General features: G+C 42.0%; 1 protein-coding gene across 1 annotated transcript; it reads right to left on the bottom strand.

Annotated features, from left to right (window-relative positions):
* Positions 1 to 4,748: 4,748 nt before the first annotated feature.
* gpr176 (G protein-coupled receptor 176) lies at positions 4,749 to 22,997 on the bottom strand. The gene is made up of 3 exons (XM_069657676.1): positions 22,763 to 22,997; positions 12,534 to 12,786; positions 4,749 to 6,528 (listed from the first exon to the last, which is right to left on the bottom strand). Exons 1-3 carry the CDS (start codon positions 22,995 to 22,997, stop codon positions 5,289 to 5,291), a joined length of 1,728 nt encoding a protein of 575 aa, XP_069513777.1. The 3' UTR covers positions 4,749 to 5,288.
* Positions 22,998 to 23,947: the final 950 nt, after the last annotated feature.

Here is a 23,947-nt window from a genome sequence, read left to right as displayed (position 1 = left end):
ATAAACATACTGGGTGAAGTCATTCCAGTCTAAATGTGGACTGGATGGATTTGTATGAGGCCTGAGTGTAAAAAAAAAACACTTAAGAAATCTTGTGTCATTCGTTTGCACAAGTAAGTCTAAAACACGTCGGGAAAAAGAATATATAAATGTGCACAACTTCAATCAGCAGCTCAAAAATAGGGAACAACTTGTTCACGTCCCCTTGCGTTTGGTGTTTTTTGCCCACTGACTTAGCCCCCGCCAATACTACAATACCATTTAATGAAGCAGATATACACAAAGATCATGACTGGGGTGGAAAACACCTAACTCTGACGTCACCGGTGACAACGTGAATAAAACCGGTGACGACAGTTCCTGCGTAGATTACAATAAACCTCAGCTGATAACAAACGTAGACTTTGTTCTCCTGCTCCTCATGTGCTCCTTCTTACACAGACTGCAAAGAAGATTAAACGTTTACATACTTCAACAGTCTGCACTGAAGCTGCTTTGATTTGCTATTATGTTAGATGTTGCAACCGTGATTTCCTCTCTGATTTGTGTAATCGACTTAATGATAAAATCTATGAATCTAATAAGATCTTTGTTAACAAGCTGCTGGATGTCCAAACCCCAGAGGTTGTGCTGCTGACTGAAAACATTAGAGGTTGTGCGTAGGCAGTAAGCCTCTGATCTGTTATTAACATGTCTAGACGTTTTCTACCTCTTCAGTAAAGGCAAAGTCCTTGACAACCGGCGAAAAAACGTTGCTTTCTTTAAAAAGTCACGACAGAAAGGACGACTGGAATTTTCCTACCCCCGTGCAGCGGTTGTGTAATGATCCAGGGTCTTACGGTGCATTAAGTACTACATGCACTGCTGTAAACAGGAACGATGGAGCATATAGTGTACATGTTTCTAATATTTCTTGCTTTAACAGTAAATGTGATGTTTGCACCATCCAAACTCTCCCAGTTTCGTTGGGCGAGAGGCGGGAGACACCCCGGACCATCAATCATAGGGCTGACACATACAGACTTTCACTAATGAACCTAACGAGCATGTCTTTGGACTGTGGGAGGAAGCCGGAGTACCTGGAGGGAAACTATGTTGCACAGGGAGAACATGCAAACTCCACACAGAAAGGCCTGCTACGTCTGACCCGGGATTGGAACTAGAAACCTTCTAGCTGTGAGGCGACAGCGCTAACCACAATGCAGCCCGCATTAAAGATTATTTAAACAATAATTACATTGGGAAAATAAGCTTATCATAAGGTCCATTAAGTAGGCCTGGCTGTCCTGAAGCTTTTTTAGCACTCGGACATGTTTGGGAGTAAGCACAAGTTAATTCTTGACCTTGAAACTAGATGCTGATGAAAAGTATTTGAGATGATCAAAAGCTTTTCATAAGGAAACAGAGGTAAAAACAGAGGAGGCATTATGATGATGTGCCAAAAAAATAAAAAAATAAAATGGTGTTCCCCTGTGCGTGGGTTCTCTCTGGGTTCTCCGGCTTCCTCCCACAGTCCAAAGACATGCTCGCTAGGTTCATTGGTGACTCTAAAATTGCCCGTAGGTGTGAGTTGACGCTGCTTGGACGGAAACGGGTGGAATTTGTAGCTGAGATGACAAGGAGTCGCAGAAGTTACCGACGGAGCATAGCATCACGCTGGAAAGGGGGTGGAGAATAGTGTGTCGACGCAGGTTTAATTACCCGGGTCTACTGCAGAGTCATTTGACCCAGGTCTGAATGGTGATTGTAGCCTTTCCCAAAAAGCAAAAAAGCCGGGTGTTAGCAGGTTTTTTGACCAGGCGGGAAACGGCTTATGTGTCAGCCCTGTGACTGACTGGCAATCAGTCCAGGGTGTAACCCCGCCTCTCATCTACCTCATGTAAATTAACCCACCTGCTACTTAATTACATATTTCAGAAGCATTGCATTCCTCATACTTGCACTATTGTCTTTCGAAGGCTTGTATATATATTAGTTTAACATTTAAGTGTACACAGAGAGAAGGTAAACCGGAGTCACATTCCTTGTATGTGTACATACCTGGCCAATAAAGCTGATTCTGATTAAATAGTTATAACTGAATTAGAAACAACTCTACTGTAACAATCTCAAACTTTTTCATCTAAATAAATGTCTGTTAAGTCACGATCTATCACCGAATGAGGTAACACAATGGTGATTGAGCCTATGGCCCACTGATGAAAGCCTTTGCATTTGCAGTATTATGGACTGGGTGTCTGTGGCGACATTCACAGAAAAAACCCAAGTGGCGCCCAGTTAGTGACGCGTTTTCCATCACCCAGCAGTGGTTTGTCTGCCAGAGAGGGTAGGCGGAGCTAAGCGGCTGCACTTCCAGTTTCTATAAGCATTGTGAGTAAACAGTAATCTACTATGGCTGAACAAACAAAGAAAAGATGGATGACTACAGATACAACTTCAAAAATAAGTGAAAATCCAAAGAAAAAGAAACAGATTTGACGCTCAGATGAAGCAAACAGTCTAAAAAGGAAAGCGACCGTCAGCCAGGAAAATCAAGAGTTAAAACCGTGACAAAGTGAGGTAAAATGGGAAGAGCGTTCTCGTAAATTCCCAATCATCGCCAGTGGGAGGCGCTCAAGAGCACGAAAACTGAAATCTTCGAGATTGTATCTTTAACCGTGATCGAGGGAAACATAAAACACTCTGTTTGTCAGGACTGTGCGGGTTTGTCATGATACGATTTGATGGCACTACGAACACAAGCAAACAACAGGCTCACATTTTATATACCACACCCACCTTGAGTTAATAAGAAAACAAGAAAAAATATTAAAAACTATTTGGAAGAAAACTTTGTCTTCATGTGTTGGTCAAAGTTAATAGCTGGTACAAAACAAGACATTGATACTAGAACTGTCAGGTCACTCCAAGTGAAGGTACCACTTCCTGAAGAAACCTCTTTTATGCAAATCAATGCACGAACACTTCCAAACTCATCTCTGTGTGTTATATTGCTGCACTCTGTTGTCAGGCTCTTAATGGCTGCAGGGGTAACAGTGTTTGACTAAGCTGTGAATCAAATCAGGTGGAAAATACGAGCCAAGGTATTCTTCAAGGAAATGAGCAGAAATATCTTCATGATTTGAGTAACTGACTTTATTTTGGGCTTGTTAATGTTTCAGTGCTCTACATCTACAATAGCAGCGACTGTATTCTGTGTAAGTCAGTCATTAGCACCGCAGATGTGTGAGAATAAACACGTTACTTATCTCTTTCCTGCGTGTGAGTAGCAATGGATTCTGTTTCCAGTCAGGTGTGACCGCACAAATCCGCCTGATAACAGCAAAGGACAGGACGCAGCATAGATTCAGCCTCTTTGTGGACACAGCGAGGGATTGTGGGTAGCCCCGGTGGGAGTTACGGCTTGACAAATATTTGAAGTGCAGCCCGGCTCTGTTTACCTCAGCCAGAGCCTCGGGTTGAAGCTGCTACTTTTGAATTCTGCATCACACAGGAGACAAAGCTGGAAGCGTCAGAGAGGGAGACGAATTAAAAACTGAAAACATTTCGCATGATACAAAAATGTTTCTCTTTTATTTGCTTTATTTTACAATCATTTGAATGAGAAAATTGATTTTCAGGACACCTGGGAGAAATCAATATTATTGATCACAGGGGGCTAAAAATATCCCCGGCCAGGATGATTCATCTTTGTTATTCTTGTCAATAACATACTGGAGTTTTTCGTCCATTTTTTCAGACTATTTTTGATATTTGTGTTCCAGAAAACAAAATGTAAACACACAGTTAAACTCTGGAAATGTCACATTTTGAAAACATTGCATTCTGTACATCTGCATTTTTACTAGGGGTGCACAATACTGGATTTTTTGCCGATATGCCGATATTTTCCAACCCTTTCTGCCGATACCGATATATTAGGCTCATGTTTTTTTTCCACCTAATTGCAGAGAACATCAAGTCTCCCTGAAGTGGAATTGATATCATGCCTACTCTTATTGTAGTGGCCAAAAACTTCCATCCCGCAGACATCTTCCACCCTTCTTCACGTTTGACGGAAAAGGTCATGCGTCTGATCACTCACGTTTCTGAGCGCACCTGAATGCAGCATCCCCCCGAAACACGGCAATAAAGGGGAGACATGCCCGGACTTGTTTACTGCACCTACTACGGAGACATCAGCGATCGCAGACGGACTCTTTTTACCTCGTGTGCGTCCATAATTATGTAAGTTAGTTTTGCACTGATGTTTGTATTACACTCTGTTAGCGACGGCTTTGGCCACGAGTGAATTGTCGGCGTGTTTGATGTTGTTAAGTCGGTAAAATGACGAGAATGTGAGCTGTTAGCTAGTGAAGAGTTGTGAAAGTTGTTTAACTTCTATTCATTGGCTCGAGTATCTGTGACTTTGTAGTCTTTATTTGTATATTGTTGATAACTTCACGCAGGCAGTTCGTGCTGAGTTGATGTCGTAGCATTAGGTCAAGGAAAATATCGGCAGAAAAATGACATATCTGTCATTGCCGATATGTCATTTTTTTATTTGCAGACACCGATAACGTGCTGATAATATTGTGCGTCCCTCATTTTTACCTCATCAAACCTGCTTACATTAAAATCTACAAATGGAGACGACATCCATCACATCAGAGGAAATGTGAATATTCCAAAAGTGAGAAAAACGGCCAACAAAGGGCGAGTTTATCACAAACATTAAGGTAAAACTTTACAAAAAACAGTCCCACACGGGGTAGAGTGAGAGGACCGACACGGAGATGTGTTCATTTACAGAGTGCAATCACAGCATTACCAAAAGGTTTTGTTTGGAGGTTCATTATTTGCTCTGGAAATATATCAGTGCATCTCTCAGGGTAATTAGATTTGCACAGTGTTCTTTTAACTACTGATGCCAGCGCTGATTAAAAGAGCGAGAATCACAATGTTATCTGCCTTCTCGATCGTGCTGCTATTGACGGAGTCCCAAATCAAGGACGTGGATCGGTCCAAGTTGGACTGAGCAGAGATATTATAAATAATTAATATCAAATTGATTTTAGTCCAAAAGAGTAGCTTCAGGGCCTCGGGAGTCCAGCTTTTTAAATTGGAATAGCTGGACTACTACAGCGGCTTCAGCATGCCAGGTAATTTGAAAAAGGGTGAAAAGCTTTAAATAAACCAAAATCCATCTGCCTGAGCAGCTTCACACATCAATATCCTGTCACCACAAGATGTCTTTCCTGTAAATGGTTTTTGTCCGGCATTGCAGATCGTTGGCCGGCAGGAATAGCTCATGGATCCACAGCAGGGATGGTGCTGACCTTGTTGTTCCTGCTGATCCTCCGCTCAGGCCTCGGCCGGGGCAGCTTGGTCTGGATCAGCTCCTCAGGCGTGTTCCCCAGCGGAGGCAGCAGCCTCTTCTTGCTGTTCCTGGTCTCTGGTAGCCACTGAGGAGGCAGCTCGAAGGGTCCGAAACCAAACTGTGTGGAGTCCTCGGCCTCTGTGGGCGTAGCCGGCGCCACCTGAGAGGAAGAGGCGTAAGCGCACGTGTGGACCGGAGAGCCCCGGGGTGCTGTGATTGAAGGAGGAGGGCAGTCCTTGGTGATGACTAGCCCTCCTCCGGTCCCCTGCAGAGGGTCCTTTTTGGTGATCACCTCCCCTCTGAGGCTGCCCATTCTCGACCGAGCCTTCTGGTCCTCTTTAGGGACAGAGCAGCCTCCTGATCCTTGAGAAGGGACCTCATTCTCTATTTCCTCTTCTTCCTCTTCCTCCTCAGAGGGCCTGAAGATCTGCTGCTGGCCGATGTTAAACATCTCCAGGAGCTGGCTCCCGGATCGCCCGGCTGTCTCCAGTCCCACCGGCTCCCCGATCACACCCTCCGCTCCTAACGAGGCCAGACCCCCGGTGCTGACCACGTTCCTGCGGCTGTAGCGTCTGTGGATCCTGGCCAGCAGGTCCAAGCAGCTGTGACGCGCCGAGCGGTTCACAGTCAGGAACAAAAGAGGGTTTGTGAGGAGGGAGACTTTAGGCAGCCAGAGAGCTGTCAGAAACAATGAGATTGGTAGTTCTTTAGTGTCTGCCAAAATGGTGCGATAAACCACTAAGGCTCCATAGGGGGCGCTGCAGGCTGAGAAAGCCAGCACCACGGCAAGCAGAGTCGCGTGAAGCTCCGCCTCTCTCTGCGACACGTACGGGATGGAGATGCTGTTCTGGGGAGTCCTCAAAGCCGCGATGATCACCTTCTTCTTCTGGCTGGCACTGAGCGCTCGGCGGATCAGCAGCATGAAGAGGAAGACCAGCGTGAGCGGAAGGATCACCGTGGTGACGTTGTAGATCAACACGTACACCATGTGACCCAGCGAGCGGGCGTGGTCGTCTGAGCAGGACGAGGTGACGTACACGTCCGTCACGTTGGTCACGGCGAACACAGGGAGGCTCACCACCGCCGCGTGGACCCAGATATAGATGACCAGGTCTCGGGATCTTGCGTCTGAGATCTTCCTCTCTAACGGGTACAGCACGGAGTAGTATCTATACACAGAAGACAAATAAATTCACCATCAAGACTTTAATATAAGAGGACGTAATTTGATACGTACCAGCAGCAAAAGCTCAAGTGTACAATAAAAGTATGATTAGTTTCAGGGACATGCTGCAGCACTTCTCAAACTTTTTTATTCCCTTGTAAAAAATAATTAAATTAGGAAAGTGTCTGTTTTTATCAAACAACAGCCTTGTAACTGAAAAACACTTCATTAGATCCTGTAGCTTCATGCAAATGTCTTCCCACAATAGAAGCTCAACGCCTGGGGACACATTCAAACATATTTATCCAGACAATAATGATATTTTGTTGGCTCAGTTTTTAATTAGTTTTTCACTTCGCTCTGTGTTTTCAGCTGTAAGTGACTAAAATCCATTCCCTTGATTTTCATCCGTTATTTATATTGAAACTAGCTTTATGCCTAAATATAATCAAGGCTGCAAACAAACAAGCTGGAACATGGCTCATAGACTGTATAAAAAGATGGACGACATGACAGCTCACTAAAAATGAAGCCAAACCCTCTCTAACGCCCCCTGCAGACTGGCTGCAGTATAGGTCATAAAGCCCGCCTCCTCCATGTTAACAGATGGGACCTGAGTCAAACTATAAAATCAAAATACACGACAAATACATTTTTCTCAAACATGGTTTCTGTCATTATAGTTAGTTCTTATCATGCTGATTCACGTCCAAGTGTTAATTTTTCTGACAAGTTTATTTTTAATTAGTTATTTGATGCTGTAAAAAGATTGATTGACAGCTCTGTTGACAAATACAGCTCCTGCAGCCGATCTGTTCTGTATTAGAAGAGTAGAGGAGGAAGGGCGAGAGGAAATGTAACTAAAACAATCACTACAGTCAAGTTTCCACATCTGTGATTGCTGCTTCAGACCAACACTAGAAGCTGTTCTGCTGTTAAACACGCCGACGTGCGGGATCCTCGCCGTTTAATCGGTATACGTTAAATGTGTGTTTTGTTTAGCAGAAGGGGCGGGATGTCGTTAATGCAGCTCCATCAGCCAATCTCTACTGTGCAGACTCTTGCTCCATAAGACGTCACCAGTGCAAGATGGCACGCCTGCCTCGGGGGTATTTTGGTGTCAAATAGGTACAATATAGAGTAGATGAAGATGAGTTATCCATATATATACACAGTCATTGGGTTGCACTAGTTGCAGCAGTTAAAGATTGCATTAAATTTAGGATCATTAAATTTATAATTTGTTTCTTTGAACTTATTTACAATTTTATTTTATCAAAGTTTTTGTGGTGCAACTATTTTTGGAATAATGTGAAATTTTTTAAGCTAACATTTCAAAAACTCATAACTTCCCCTTGGAGTACTGATACCTTGATTTGGCTGACTGGGACAATAGAATACAACAGAGCCATTGTTAATTTTATTAGTGACGCCTGTGTTTTCTTTCTATGTCAAGTCAAAGTGTCAGCTGTTAGAAAGGCCTATTGTCTGACTGGAGTGCAGCCTGAATGCAGGCTTATGGAAAATCTCTCTTAAGACGATTTACATGAAAAATTTACATTTAAAGTGGATGCTCCTGAAATACAAACAGCCGTTACAAAAGCAGAATCTCAGCATATTAAAATGTCTTCCTTTTAAAAATACATTTCATTTGAACAAGTAGGTTAAGTACAACCAAAACTGTGACCTTCTTACTGAAAGTTAAAGTGTTGGAAAGGAAGCACAAATCCACCCATTCATGCAGCCATTACATGAGCTGAATGCTGAAAAAAAGGACAGCGATGGGGTCGTTTTTAATCATCTGTAACACCAAATTTATCCTGCAGCCTCTTGACACATTTTTAAGTGTCACTGAGTTACAGAGGCTTATTATTAGAATTTGTCACTGTTACTTTGTAAGGTATTAGAGCGATAAACTGGAGATTTTCATTTAAATAAATGTCTGTTAAGTCACTATCGCCCAATGAAGTAACACAATGGTGATTGAGCCTATGGCCCACTGATGAAAGCCTTTGCATTTGCAGTATTACAGACTGTCTGTGGCGACTTTCATGGAAAATATCACAAGCGGCGCCCAGTTAGTGACGCGTTTTCCATCAGCCAGCAGTGGTTGGTCTGCCAGAGAGGGTAGGAGGAGCTAAGCGGCTGCTTTTCCGCTCTCTGCAAGTGTTGCGAGTAAACAGTAATCTACTATGGCTGAACAAACAAAGAAAAGATGGATGACTACAGACACAACTTCAACAATAAGTGAAAATCCAAAGAAAAAGAAACAAACTCGACGCTCAGATGAAGCAAACAGTCTGAAAAGGAAAGCGACCGTCAGCGAGGAAAATCAAGAGTTACAACCGGAGCCAACCGTGGACGTCACACCTGCAACACTGTCTGGATATCTGAGAAGTGTGCTCCCGCAATTACCGTTTATTGCCACAGGTGCCGCCAAAGACAACGAAACTGAGATCTTTGCGATTAGAACTTTAAAGAATGAAAATGTTTATGAACGCTACTCTAACAGGAAACTCTTGTGGAAAATATTCTCAAATATGCGTTGAGAAAACACATTTTAATCATGCAGTAAAGCCCGTCTAGTCATCAGAAAAAAATTAAATCACAAAGTAACTTAAAACTTTTGTTCTGTAGACCCGAATGTGCTTTTGAAATGATGCTTTTACCATAAAATATGCAACATAAAAACTGAAAGGGGTTAGAACATAGGGGGAGAAAGGAGAAGAGTGCATATTTAAAACACTCTGCGTTTTATTGGAACGGGATAAAAGGATTTTCTCTTCCTTTATCTGCGGTGTGCTACTTTATGCAGAAGTTGAAACCGTGTGGGTGTTTTCAATGCACACCTACAGACGCGTATCTCCTCATATCCGTAGCACAGATAATGGCATGCAGATTGTCTCTCATCCTTTTGCTGTCCCTTAATAATAAGCAAAACAAATCACATGAAGGACTCGCTCATTTCCCTGGATCGTCTCTTCATCAGCACATGCTTCTGTACGAGTGTGTGTTTGTATGAGCCTATAACTGTTTCCACAGCCTCGATTAGCCTCCTTGAGAATAAATAATTCATCGGCTTGATAGCATTGACTGTATTAGTTGCTATGGAGGCATATAATCTTTGTAGCGGTGAAAACCAAGGCTAGACGAGGCTGCAATAAAACAGGATCTGACTGCAATCACCATAATAAATAAATGGAAGCCACGTTTACATTTGTTGTACTGTGATCAACGTGCTTAAGCTGATATAAAGTCCTGCATTTTCAAATGTCGGAGAATGAGGCTTAATAATGTAAGATGTAAAGCTTTGCCTGTAAACTGCATTCATCCATATTAATTTATTCTATTGACGTCAAATCTATTGACGAAACGGCCAGATTTTCAAACACAAACATAAAATATCCAGATTGAGGCAGCTTCTGTGCTCTTGTGCAGCCGGCAAACAAGAGATATTAAATGTATGCTAATGTTATTTTCTTATGCTAACGGACTGGAGCTAACTATACTTGTGCCCAAGTCCAGGGGCCGCAGCCTTTGCAGGAGGCGTTCTACGGAGGATGCGTCATTTATTGCCTGCGTAGACCCAAACAAAATGAGAGGTGAAAAGAGAAAGTCTGGTTTACACATGATTTCCTATTTGCGTCACCAGCTGTTCCCGCCCTTGCCCTTGCATCACCAAACGCCGCTCCTGTTGCCTAGCAACAGGTAGCTGGCTAACTAGCGGTCATAACTAACGTTGCGTAACTTAACCTGTTATTTTAAATATAATTTGTTTCAATGCCCCTTTCGTTATTTTTGAAATTTGTATCGCACGCTATTTGATTTGAGTTAAAACCCCAAACTTTTACATTTATAAGTGTGTTTCTCGGCCGCGTAACAGTCAGCCATCTTGTTTGCATTGCCGGCCCAACGCGAAGGATCCACTGATGGATCCTTCGATGCCCTGGAAAATGAGGACGCATTTGTCGGCCGCATCTGAAGGAGCCTTCAATATAGGACAGCCTTCGACGCGCCGCTGTGACGCAGTTGGCCTTAAAATACAGCCTTCAAAGGCTGCAGCCCCTGGATTGGGACACAGCTTGCAGTTTTGGTTTGTGTTATCGCTGCTATTTGCTGCCAGTTTAGCATGTAGTTAACACTTTTTGGAGATGCAAGCAAGGGAGGCCCATACAAAATTACAACTAACTGTCATTTTTAAATGTTTAAAGCAAGTTGTCCATACAAGACACAATGGCACATATAATATTTCTGAATAAACTGTGTGAACTAGTTTTTCCACTGGTTAGCTTGCTAGAAAGCCAACTGAGTGTTCAGTTAGCTTGCTATCACGTTTGCTAACATTCAGTTAGTTTACTAATTGACAGTTAGCAAGCTTGCTAGCTTAGAGCATCTGTTTCCCTTTCCACAGGAAGACAAAATGCCAGAGAAACAAGCTGACAAAATTAAGATAAGAACCAGTGTGACAATACAGCTTACAGCTTGCTAGCTAGCTATCGTATTAGCTGTAAGCTCATAGCAATGGGAGCATATCTATGAACACAGGTTCCAATGTTCCTAAAGACATTATCGTTCCAAAAAAGCTTTTTTTTATGTTCTCAGCAATGTTTTTTTCTCTTAGCTAAATGTGTGTTTCTCTAGGTTAATATGTTAAAATCAATCACCTACAGCTTGTAGCCTACTGATGTTACTCCTTGTAACGCACAGCCTCAAATTTGTGGACAGTTTTCTGGACTTTAGACACAGATTTTTATCATTCAAACTATTTATGAAACATTACTCTCCGTCTCTTTTGCAATTTGAACTGCAAATTTAGCCCTCCCACTATTTTCATCCAGGTGTAATCAGGTGTAATTCTCATGTTCCAAGGGTGGAGTTTGGTTGGTTGTTCAAAATCAGCTCCTTTTTACTGCTCTGATATTGGGGGGAAATAAGTAGCAACAGCACAAGTAGAATAACTATTGTAACCATTTGTATTAATACAAAAATATTGTTAAAGAAATGTTTAAATCGACAGAAAAGGCTACAAACAAGCGCAGCTACCATCCTGATCAGTAAGACTTATACAGTTGTTTTATATTCAGCACTTTCACACACACGTTCACTTGTGCTGTATAAATAATGTTTCATTTGATTTAAGGGTGCAATCATCATTACTTTAAAAAAAGCAGTGTGTGTGTGTGTGTGTGTGTATGTGTGTAACACAGAGAGATCATATGTGGGCAGCAGCAGCAGTCATCTCAGGCTGCTTTGAGCTGCAGCTTTCAGCGCTGCAGGGAGGCCACTCAGCCCGGCGTACACATGCTCCATCGATCGCAGCCCCCCAAAACCGCTCTCGTCCACGCCGCAGGGTGCAGATGGAAATTGAAAAAATACTTTCTTCCCCGACAAACAAAAATCTTCAGCCCCATTTTGACTGGAGATGTTGTTACTTTCGAGGGGAAGAGAATGAGTATTGATAAACCAAAACAGAGGTGCAATTTGAAACATCCACTTCTGTCAAGTTTTACTTTGAAATCCTGTGAGGGGAGTGGGAGGTAGCCACTAGCCTTTTTCAAACTCATATTTCAAAGTCAGATGAGCAAAAACAAAACACCTCACTCAGAGTGCTCTTTTAGTTTTGTAAGAGGTTGGTTTTAAAAACATTTGAAAGCCACAGTTATGACACAGTTATGTTTTATCTTCTTCTACTTTGACTATATGTATAAATTGGGGAGTACTACATCAATAAATCAATCATTTTGTATTTTTATGGCGCCAAATCACAAGAAAAGTTATCTTATGACACGTGACATATAGAGCAGTTGTAATATTATTTAAAGAGACCAATCTTAATCCACCAAAGAGCAATCACTTTGCAACTGTGGCATGGTAAACTCCCTTTTAACAAGCAGAAACCTTGAGCAGAGTCATTGGTGGATAGCCATCTGCCTCGACAGGCTGGATCGAGAAAGTAGGATACAGGGAGAGTTAGACATAAAAACTGTGAAGCCTGTTGTCTGCACTGACCTGTCGAGTGCGATGGCACTGAAGCTGAGCACAGTGACCGAGCAGAAGAGTTTATGGAGGAACTTGATGGTCTTGCAGAACAGCAGAGTGTGAAGCCACCAGCAGCAGCGAGGGCTGGCTCCCAGAGCCACGTCGAACGGGACGCACACCAGGCCGGCACAGATACCCGAGCATGCCAGGTTCTTTATGAACCGGTTGGTCACAGACTTGAAGACATTGGTGCAGCAGGTGCACCACAACACCGTGGCGTTTCCTGTGGGGAGAAGAAGACGAGGTGCAGAGCTTAAGATCAAAATTTCAAGCCTCGGTTCTACCTTTATTTTCAGCCTACTAACATGACATTTAGCAGTCTGCATAAACTCAAACGGCAACTCAAAGTATCAAATAACCAGAGATATTTTGGGTTTAATTTGAGGCTTTACAAAGCCAGGGGAATACTGGCTTAGATGTTAAAATGTATGATCATAACTAAGCATTTCAGGTTGATTCTTTAATGAATTTTATACTGATTACCATCTGAGTAAAAGGACAAAATTGAGACATAATAAGGCCAGTATTTATGCCACATGGATGCATTGCTGTCCAGCTGAGTGTCACTAAAAGACAAAACCATTCGAAGTTGAAGGAAAATACTCCAAATATGGGTGGCGATGCATCCTTTACCAACTAAAATATTCATAAAGGTTAAGATCTTTCTGCGTCTTCTTCTTCTTCTGTCTTTTTTTAAGGTTTCCACCCAGCACTGCAATTTCCTCCCACAGTCCAGAAAGAAAAGTTCCGTAGTCACCTGGAGACTCTAAATTGCACATTGTTATGAAAGAAGGGCGACTATGCGAGATGTCACATGTATGAATAATGTATCCACCATGTCCTTTGTGCTAATACTCCAAACTAAACTAAACTTCAAACCAGCACAGAGACTGTGATTGAATGAATTATGGAACAAAAGGACTGCATGAAAGAAGTAAGAAGTAAAACTTTAATCATATAATTCTTGAATAAAACACTGTCCAAGCTGCTTGATTTTCAAGTCGCTCCATCATTACATTTTAAAGCCAAATATGCCAACCAATGAATGTATAGATGGTCTCATCTGCTCTCATTGTACGAAATTGATGGTGACGTCATTTCGAGCAAACACAAAACGCACACTTAACACACCAAAAAAAAAAGCAAAGATCCCGCACGCCGGCGGTTTTAACAGCAGAACAGCTTCTTGTGTTGGTCTGAAGCAGACGTTCACAGGTATGGAAACATCAATGACTGTAGTGATTGTTTTAGTTACGTCTCCTCTCGCCGTTCCTCCTCCACTCTGCTAATCAGGAACAGATCAGCTGCAGGAGCCTTAGTTGTCAACAGAGCTGTCAATCATCCTTTTTACGGCATCAAATAACTAATTAAAAAGAAACTTGTCAGAAAACTGAACACATTCAAACCCTAAAAAATACAAAAAAGAAAGGGAAAGTGGCATTAGTTAATTTTGTCTAACTGCAGATAAAATTTTCTCTGCCCGTTGCAAGAATACCTTGTTGTTTTTGTTGCATCTTAAACTGTAGTTATCAGGATATTTTTGAACCAATGTCTTCGAGCAGATTAGCTTTATTAAAATATCAGACTATTTCTTGGCTGACAAAACTGGAAACTATTCATGCAACATGCAAAGACTCGATAGCAAAAGCCTTCCACTCTGCTTCACCACATTCCATCTGAAAATGTTACGATAAGGACTGTTCTGTCTTGAACTGTGTGTGCTTAAAGGGGGGGTAATACGTTCATTTCAAGCTTCATATTTATCTCTGTGATACCTGTGAATTAGTTTAGCATAATTTCCAATTAAATTTTTTTTGTCACACTGGTGCTGTGTGCGGGCCCTCATACAGCCTCTGCCTGAAAGGACTCATTCAGCTCTGTCCCTTTAAGAAACCCCGCCCCCTACACGCCCTCTTTCTTCTGATTGACCAGCTCTCCGAGGCCTGCTGAGGCTGCACTTTGTGACGTCACAAAGCGCAGGGTGTAGAAAAAACTGTGTGAAACCTTGCATTCACAGCCTGGGGATTACTCCAACATGCTTTTACCTACAGATTTGAAACTTCACCCACGTTTAGTCTGAACATCAACATCATATGTCTTAAAATGTGAAACAGCATAATAACCCCTCTCTAAAGACAATCCAAACTACTGTAATATGTACGACTGTATTATTTGCACACAAGTCATCAGCATATTTCTCTTTCTTAACTTTGAATGAGTGCAGGTAGAGAACCTCAGGAGCTCTGTGCAGGCCGAGTAATGACTTCAACCTAAACTGAGTGAGACAGCACACGATCATGTGCAGACAGCAACACTGTGGCATTTTTAACACACCTCCATAATTTGGAGGCAGTGTTTCTTGTTAATTAGGTTTAAAAAGGTGAACTTTCTGCTCCCTGTGGCGCGCCGACTGACGTCAGTTCACACGGGGACACATGTGATAGCAGCCTCTCAAGATGTAATTACCCACAGAGTGTTAGCTGAGCTCTCTTTGTCACAAACAGAGCAAGATGTTCTCTGCTGGAGAAAAGTGTTTGATTTTTCATACGGTTATTTGTTTCTGATGTCAGCGAATGTTCGAAAGCAGGCCACAGTCGTCGAAGAAGTGACGTGCAAGAAAATGAAATCTGGTAACGGCTTATAAATCGCACACATTCAAGCTTAAAGACACGCTGCACTTTCAAAATAAAAGCATGGTTGGATATAAAAATTAATTATCATGGATTAGGTTGTTGAAATTTGGCCTGAGAGGTTTAAGACGGAGCTGGAAGAAGCTTTTTTTAGGGAACATGTTGTGCTTTTACAGCGTTACACAACAGCACACAGGAGAAGCATTTCAGGGAAACCCTGATATAGCGGTAATTAATGCTCAGCCTCTGCATTCTGTGAAGCTGACTCTCGGATTAATGAAATTAGCACAAATGGCTGTTGTTTAAAATGCAGCATTACATAAAACCCAGCTAATACATATTGTATGCACATTTTTACATATTCAGGTTTTACCATATAAAAATGTAACTTCTGTTTGTAATGATGACGGTTATGATGAACAGGCTTCAGACGAGATCTTTTCAAAAGAGGAAGAATAGTGACATTGTGACGCAAAGAGATGGGTAGAAAGAAACACCCTCCAAACTGAAGGAAAAAATAGATCCTTTGTCACGGCCTTTCAAAATAAGCCATTAATGAGGCCTGATCTGGCAGCCTTTTGTCAGCGCTACAGTGTTTGTCGGTGCCCTTTCAAACCCTTTACAAATGACTACAGGGGAAGAATATTTGTCTCGGGAAAGACATGGCCATGGTTACAAGAAACTGAAAGAAGGAAATGGATGCAAACAGATATCTTCCTCATTCACCCTGATCTTCTCACCCCGGTTTTCTGTTATTGTAGAACAATACTAAAATTATCCTATGATGTAATGTCAACATTGTACAACTATGATAAACCTGAGGTTATGTCCAATGCCAGTGTTTTGGAAATGATTGCTTTCTCAAGCAACGTTCGTTCTACTTGATTAAGATTTAGAAAAGATTGCAGCTTTCGCAAAAAAAACGGGGGTGGGTAAGAAATGGTTAGAGGAAGCAAACTAAAATATTCAGTTAAAGTTTGAAAGAGATATGACAATTTAGCATGATGCTAAGCAAATTCAGCATGCTAGTGTTTGCTAATTAGCCTAAACCTGAAATCACAGCTCTAGCTGACGGTAGCGGCTGGTTATTTCGACCTGAAGATTGTGCTAACGGTAATTAAAAAAACAAAAATGTTTAAAGACTTAGGGACGCTGAGCTAAACCTGCGCCCTTCTATCGCTAATTTCAAGTTATTAAAGATGATCCTGTGGGGGGCATGAATGCGTGTAGTACATTTAATTACCTTGTGAAAATCCTTCCTCATTAAAAATTCCTGAATCTGCATAGTCCCCGCCTACTATGCATGTTTCGAACTGCCCCCTCCATCGTGAAAACAAAACACGTCTCTGCCATCATTTAGCGGCAACTTGTTGAAGCTTAGCTAGCATGAAATGTAGTAATTAGCATAGCGTCACCCCATCTGTTAACGGGATTGGCTCCTTAGGTTTGTGACGTCACAAACCTGCCAATTTGAAAACATGTAGTTCAGCCTGTCCTTGGTACACTGCAGTTTAAAAGCAGACAGGCACAGCCATGGAGATGACTGCTCATGTTGTCCCTGATATGTCTTGAAGCACTTGAACAACACCACATGGAGATGTTTACAAGGTTAAAAATGTACTTTCACTGGAGGGGGTCTTTAACCCTTAAGAAGCAGACACTGTAACCATCTGCAGTTGGGTCCTTCCTGCCTAGACTATCAATCGTGACAGTGTCTATGTGTTTGGCTGTTGAGGTCAAACAACTACAACCCTCCTCTTAAACACCTCATCCCTCATCACTTTCATTCCTGGAGGTAAATTTAGCAGCAGGAGAGCTCTCTAACTGGAGCTGTGTGAGAGTGTGTTTCAGTACGGCTACAATGGTGTGATGTCACACCCTCTTATAGCGCAATACAGGTGATGTATGTCGGATCACAGTTTCTACACTATATTTAACATTAGAAAAATATGCTCTGTTACACTAATTTTAAAGCATTTACCACCTAAACAGGACTAAATTGGAGATATTTTATTAAACTAAAAAAGCACTATGGTAAATATCACACCTTATTTCTCTTCCTACATGCAGCTGAGATCTAGATAAATCTACATTAGTAATATAAGTGGCTTTTAAGAAGGCCCTGGTTACAAAGTGCCTAATTAATGCAACATGTCCTGTAGTGAGCGTCTTCATCCACTCTTTTATACTCGGAGCTTGTTTTGTCTGTAAAATCACTTTGTCCTTTTGTGCCTGAAATACTCATCCAGCACTTGAGGAACACCTTAGCAACAGTCCTCACAGCAGCCAATGGGGAGAAAGGGCAAACATTAAACATGATTGCTTTTTCCACTTAGCAAAGGCAGCTACAGGTAGCAACATGAGGGGGGAAAAAAAACCTTGATACATTAAAAATGCTTTGTTTGTCTGCCTCACACTCGGGGAAGTTTGTGTCCGTGGAGTGGTGTTAATGAGCTGCTGTTATCAGTGAAGCTCACGCAGGTGTCTCGACATAGTAAAACATCGCATTTCAAAGTGTGAAACATAATTAGCATGTTTGACACCACCTTGGTTGCATCCTGGTAGTTTGAATGAAGGACTTTATTTGTGAATGGTAACAAAACAATAGAGAGCCAGATATCCAAATAGGCCAAATACCCGTACTCTAATTCCCCAAAGACGTCATTACAATGAGTCATGTCAGCCGCCGCCGTGCACACTGGGGCACATTAATCAGATTTACAAACCTCTGATCTGAGCTTTGTCAGGAAAAAATTATACACTGTTAAAAAATAGCTAATTATAGGGAAAGTTTCCGACATGCTTTCTCTTTGAGAGTTGGTTAAGAAGGTCAATATGACGCTCAAGTCGGTGCAATAAGTACAGAGGACACTAGGTGTGACCTCAGTGATGAATGAACTTTAGGTGCTGGTTCTATGGATATAAAGTGACATATGTGGGTAACAGCAGCATTTAGCAGTACGAGATAATACAGTATGATATGAGGTATAATGTATAAGATGCATTATAAAAGTGGCAGTAACATACAGTATGTATATGTATATAATGTAGTATGATATGAAATATGAAGTGAGTTCTAATAAAGAAATATGAAGTAAAATTGCAATATGGAATAATTAGTATAATATAATACAGTATAATATAATATAGTACAATATATACAGTATGTGTTATCAATAATAATAATTCTGTCACAGTTGTGGTAAAATAAAAAGGTAAAAAGGACCCAGGTGCAAACAACTGAGGCAAAATGCAAAAACTAAATCTTAAATCCAACAAAAGACAAAAAAAAATGAAAACCAAAAGGCAGAGCCAAAACTTACTTCAAACAAATCACGGTAACAAATAATCTAAGGGAAAAAATACAACAGTATAACACGAGGAGCCACGGGGAAACTAGGAGCAGGTATTATCAGTGTAGACATACGTTGGTTTCACATAGACAAAGACAATGGACTGGCACTGAGACAAGGGAGCGTGGAGACTAAATAAACTTAGGAGGTGAGGCTGATCAGACACAGGTGAGACAATCAAGGGGCAGGTGAAAACAATCAGGGCAGGGCACATAATCAAACAAGCGGGAAACACAAAGGCAGGAAGTGGATCAGCACGAGAGAAATGGTGACAAAGTAAAACAGGAAATGATCCAACAAGAGACAAAATGACCAAATAAAACAGGAAATAATATCTGAACCCCAAAAAACAAAACCATAACTAACTAGAATAACTCATGACATGACTCATGACTGGGAAATACGAGGTTAACATCCAACCAAAGTCAGATATTAACAACACAGACAACAATCTTGTCTCCAGAGTGAGACATTAAAAACACAAGGTTCTAAATGGATGCTAAATGGACTGTACTTAAATAGCACCTTTCTAGTCTGTGCGACCACTCAAAGCTGCATTTACTCTACATGTCACATTCACCCATTCACACACACACTGATGGCAGAGGCTGCTACTTAAAGTGCCCAACTGTCAATCAGTCATCACATTCATACCCGTTGGCTATGCCACCGGGAGCAATTTGGGGTTCAGTGTCTTGCCCAAGGACACTTTGACATATAGCCTGAGTGAGCTGGCGATCGAACCTCCGAGCTTCCGATTGAAAGACGACCGACTCTACCACTCAGCCACAGCCGCTCCTACACTTCTAACTTCTACACATCTCGAATGAGGACAGGAACTAAAAAGGACATACATGATTCATACGTATAATCTTTTTCATTTTGGTGAATCGTGTATCAAACTGATATAAGAAACTGATCTGTGTTCATGTATTATACATGACTGGATCTGAATATATATGAACGTACGTGAACCCTGACTGCATACAAGACTTTGGATGGCTCAAATACTTCGGAGCTGCCACTTGTCACTCGTAGATTCTCTTTTGGAGATGGAGAGAAATTAAACCCGACCTCTATCAGGACAACAAAAGAGCAGTCTGGATATCTTGTATATCCTTGATAGTGAGTGCAGTCTGATTATCAATCATTCTTCTGTCTTTTCTTTAATCAAGGTTCAAAAACCTTTTTGATGTTGTTAAAGTGGGTTGAGAATCCTGAACTCACATTTATGAAAAGAAAACCTCAAAGAAAAGCCCTCTGGAGCGTCTTCACATTTATTATTCATTGTTTTATTCTCTTGGTTATTCATGTATTCATTGCCGGTCAAGAGTCGCCCGTGTTCAAATTGCTTTCCTTTTTTTTTTTTGCTGTGTTAAACGACCGTAGTCTCCAATCATCCCCGCGCCGGATGTTCCAGTGGCGACCTCTGTCATTGATTCAGGTATTTGATGCGTCTCATTTTTAATGTATTCACTGACGACACTCCTGTTTTCAATAATCAATGGTTAAACAGACTGTCTTTGGGAACATAAAGTTAACCCTTTTCCGTTAAATCTCCGGTGTGGTAGCTGGCAGTCTACGGTATTGATGACTGTTGTAAAGGTAACGGCTGCAATGGTGATTATGATGGTGCATGTCTGTTGAAAAAAACCCATTAAAATTTTACCTAAAAATATGAATAAAAAATATTATCAGCAATAAAGTCCAATGTAATGAGGTTTGTCTTAAGCTGTGTCCCAATCCACGGGCTGCAGCCTTCGAAGGAGGCAGTCCACGGAGGACGCTCCATTCATAGCCTGCATAGACCATTAAAGCCGAACTGAAATGAGACCGTCTGGTCTACGGTGGGCCGCGAAGGATGTTGAAGACTTTGCCTTGGCTCCTCCTCGCATCACCGAAGCTGAGCAGTCATTGCAAATAGCAGTTTTGCTTTCTATTTCGGACACTTTGAAAAACTTCCACACCACCGACATTTTGGCTTCTAACTCTCTCATGCTGCAGGTAGACACACGTGACGTCATCACGCTGCGCCGCGCAGGTCTTCTTCGCGCCGGGGACATTGCGCCGGGGACATTGCGCCGGGCATTTAATCAAGTGTGCAGCAGCCCATTATTTTATCGGTTAATTATATTGGCGTGTTGGCCGATATCCGATAGTTCATTTTTAAGCCGATATCGGCCGATACCGATAACGTGCCGATAATATCGTGCATCCCTACGCTGAATGGAATGGGTACTGTTTACTTAATTTATTTAAGTTACCTTAACGATAAATAAAAGAGTTAAGTTTCCTCAAATGGTTTGAGTTGAACTAACTGATCGGGTTTTAAACTGTACTTGGAGACATTAAGTGCTCACATCTTTAGAAAAGTTGTTAAAAAAGGTAATCTAACTTAACTTGTTAGAATTTACAGTGTAGATTAAGTTTATTACTTCAATATCAATCTAGCCAGTAACCTTTTTAATAGTAATGTAACGGATGTCTCACTTATTTGAAACTTTGGATTAATAACAATGAGGCCGCTTGAAAAGTAATATGTTACATCTTCTTTGAGACAAACAGACAATAAACAGAAAACTGAGCAGTTTGAGCACTCTCTGGTAATATGTTGCAGCCTTCATGCCATGCTGTCCTGGCCCTGCCACATTGCACCGCACAGCAGGAGGAGGTATTGAGTCAGAGCAGTAAGCTGGTCATTTTCTGCTGGTTTTGTTGTCTGTTTCTCCCGATTTCATCATGATGGACTGTTTGTGAGAGCGGCACAAAGTCCAGCCTCTCATTGAGTCCGTACTTTTCAGAACAGGCAATCATGAGGAGGAGGAGGATTTCAATGTGAACAGCCAAATAACTTGTTCATAGACAGCACTCATTTAAGACAGGAGGATTTTTCTGGCTGCTAATTAGCCAGGACTGTGTTAGTAAGATGTTCTGGTGCCGTCCATCAATTCAAAAAGGCTCCTTTCTCACTTCCATCGTCATCATCAGAGCAGCTTTTGTTTCCACTGGCACGAGCGGGAGTATTTGTCGCAAAGCCAGAACAGATTCAGCTTGAAAGGAGCTCAAAGTGTGTATTTATTGCTACTAGTATTTGCCAATTTCATGATGAAATAAACAGCTTACACCTGTCAGGTTTATCACCAGAGCCTGTACAAATGTGCCAGTCTCTCCCTGGGTTGTCAAACAAAATGCTCTCTGTAATTAAAGAAGCCACTAAATACACGATACATTTTGCTTCAGTCCAGGTTTTTTTTCTTGTATGATTTTGTATTTTCTATAATAATATACATACTGATGCTGTTAAACTTCAAACTAACAAAGACTCAGACACAGACAACAAGCTGACAGGTCCATGGATAATGTATGTCATACAGTAACCTGTTGTACTCCACAGTGCATCCATATGGACAGCTGCAGTGCTATAAGGCAAGTGTGCTGACTGGAAAGTTTAGCAATTTCCAAAGACCTGTATGTCTTGACTTCCTTATATCTTCAAAATAACAATGGGAAATGGAGTTTATTATAACTGTGTGCACATCAGGTCTAACTGTCCTTCATCATCCCTGGAAAAAAACTTACATCCCACACTGTCACGTGCAGTAAAGTCTGAAAACACTGACATGTAGAGAGTTTAGAGAGGGGGGCATCTCAGCATTTATTTTCCAAGTTAAATGGGCTTGAAGGTATATTGTGTTTTCAATTGAATTCTAAACATTATTTTAAATGTAGAGGAGAGTCAGAGAAGGATGCAGCTAAAGGAGATTCATTTGCAGCTATCACTGACGGAATGGTTTTAATGAGGGATGCCAGCAAACTTGATTTTGTTTATATTACTGTCTATAATTTCACATCTTTTATTTATTAAAATTGATTGTTTTTGCCGTGTTTTTGGAGGTATAAAATTGTAATTTGTGTACAGTGTTTGTTTTAGATATAAGACTCTAATTTAAACAATCCAATTCAAGGTCCATTATGATAAAGACGAGTCTTGCAGGCTACTTTTGGAAGTCGTGTTTCCTTTTACCTGTTTCCTTAGATTTATGATTAATTCTGACAGAGTGGGTGTCCCCATGGGAAGTTTCCTCGACCCAGATTTAGGAATCAAACTGTTGAGGCTCATTGAAGTAGAAACGTGACTCTATTGTAAAAATGTCTGCACGATTCTGGGTCCTTTCTGTCTGATGCACAGCATATTCATTTGTATAATTCCACTTACCTAGCAGCGAACTTATGAGGATGAGCACCTGGATCGTGGTGGTGAAGTCCCGGTAGGCTTGCTCCCGGATGATCCGCTCCTGCTCGTCCAGCCCGGCCCCCCCTGCAGGCGGGCTCGTGCTGCTGTCCCACCGGGTCGGCGTGCTCGAGGCGTTCATGAGATCCAGCCTGAGGTGGGCTACCGTGAAATTGGCTGCTCCGTCCCCGACCATCGCAGCCCGGCTCCCAGCATCCATGTCGGTGCAACCCCGGATTTTTTTTCTTTAAGCCGACTGGCGGGTTTTCAGCAGCCAGCGTTGGAGAGGCATGTCTGCTGTGAACTGCTGTTCTACTTGTGGAGATGATGCAAAAAGGGGGGGAAATCTGCAAAACACAGCTTATGTTAATGAAGAAGCACAGGTAGGAAGGGCAAAGCGTGCATCTGCCAGCGACGAGATGATGTTCTGTGAGGAAAAATGTCTGTTAAAAGAGGGAAAAACATGGTGTAGTCTAAAAATCACACATCAAAGCAGAGAAATGTAATCCTAGGCTGCACGCTCCATCATTTCCCGCTGCAGATGCAAAGAAAGGTAAGAAAACGGTCCATCAAAATCCGTGCGCAGTGAGGTGGCTTGGCTAGTTAGATGCTGCTATGTGACACCCAGTGCACCTAAATGCACACCGGGTTGCAAAGTGTCCATTCCGGGAATCGACCTCGCAGCTCCGGGAAAGCACCTCCGTCAGCCCTCGCCTGTGTCTGTCAGGCTGTTACTCGCGCTGCCGCTGCCAGTCGCTCTGTCACAGGCTGTTTGCTGGCAGACTGGCTGCTGAGGGAGCCTGCAGAGCGATATCTCAGCGTGAGGTGCAAGACTGGAGAGGAGAGGAGAGCCCCTCCTCTTGTTACAGCAGCGAGAATCTTATGAATGACAAGCGAGGGGAAGAAGAGGAGGGAGGCCAGATCACACTGTGATCACTGATGCTAAAGAAAGGTAGACCTACTATGGTGATCACTATCAAAGCAGACCAAATCTGCTACAGGCTGCTCTTATAGAGCATCCTTTATTTAGGTGATCAATTTACATATATAATATATAGACACACTATGGGTCTGTGTCATGCAGGCCCAGTAAGGTTAGCCATTACTGTACATGGAGTTGACCCTCAACAACAAACCCTGCTGTTGTCTCACTCAGTCTGTTCTCTCACA

This window comes from Semicossyphus pulcher, unplaced genomic scaffold, assembly GCF_022749685.1.
Source record: "Semicossyphus pulcher isolate SPU_LCO1_2020_fin unplaced genomic scaffold, fSemPul1.0.p SCAF_11, whole genome shotgun sequence".
NCBI lineage: Eukaryota > Metazoa > Chordata > Actinopteri > Labriformes > Labridae > Semicossyphus > Semicossyphus pulcher.
This window is presented reverse-complemented; position numbering and strand designations above follow the sequence as displayed.

Excerpts from the sequence above, each read along its gene's own strand:
- gpr176 (XM_069657676.1), bottom strand. The coding sequence starts at position 22,997 with ATGGATGCTGGGAGCCGGGCTGCGATGGTCGGGGACGGAGCAGCCAAT. Across the intron at positions 12,787-22,762 it reads CCTCATAAGTTCGCTGCTAG|GAAACGCCACGGTGTTGTGG; the intron begins GTAAGTGGAATT and ends TTCTCCCCACAG. Across the intron at positions 6,529-12,533 it reads AGTGCCATCGCACTCGACAG|ATACTACTCCGTGCTGTACC; the intron begins GTCAGTGCAGAC and ends TTCTGTGTATAG.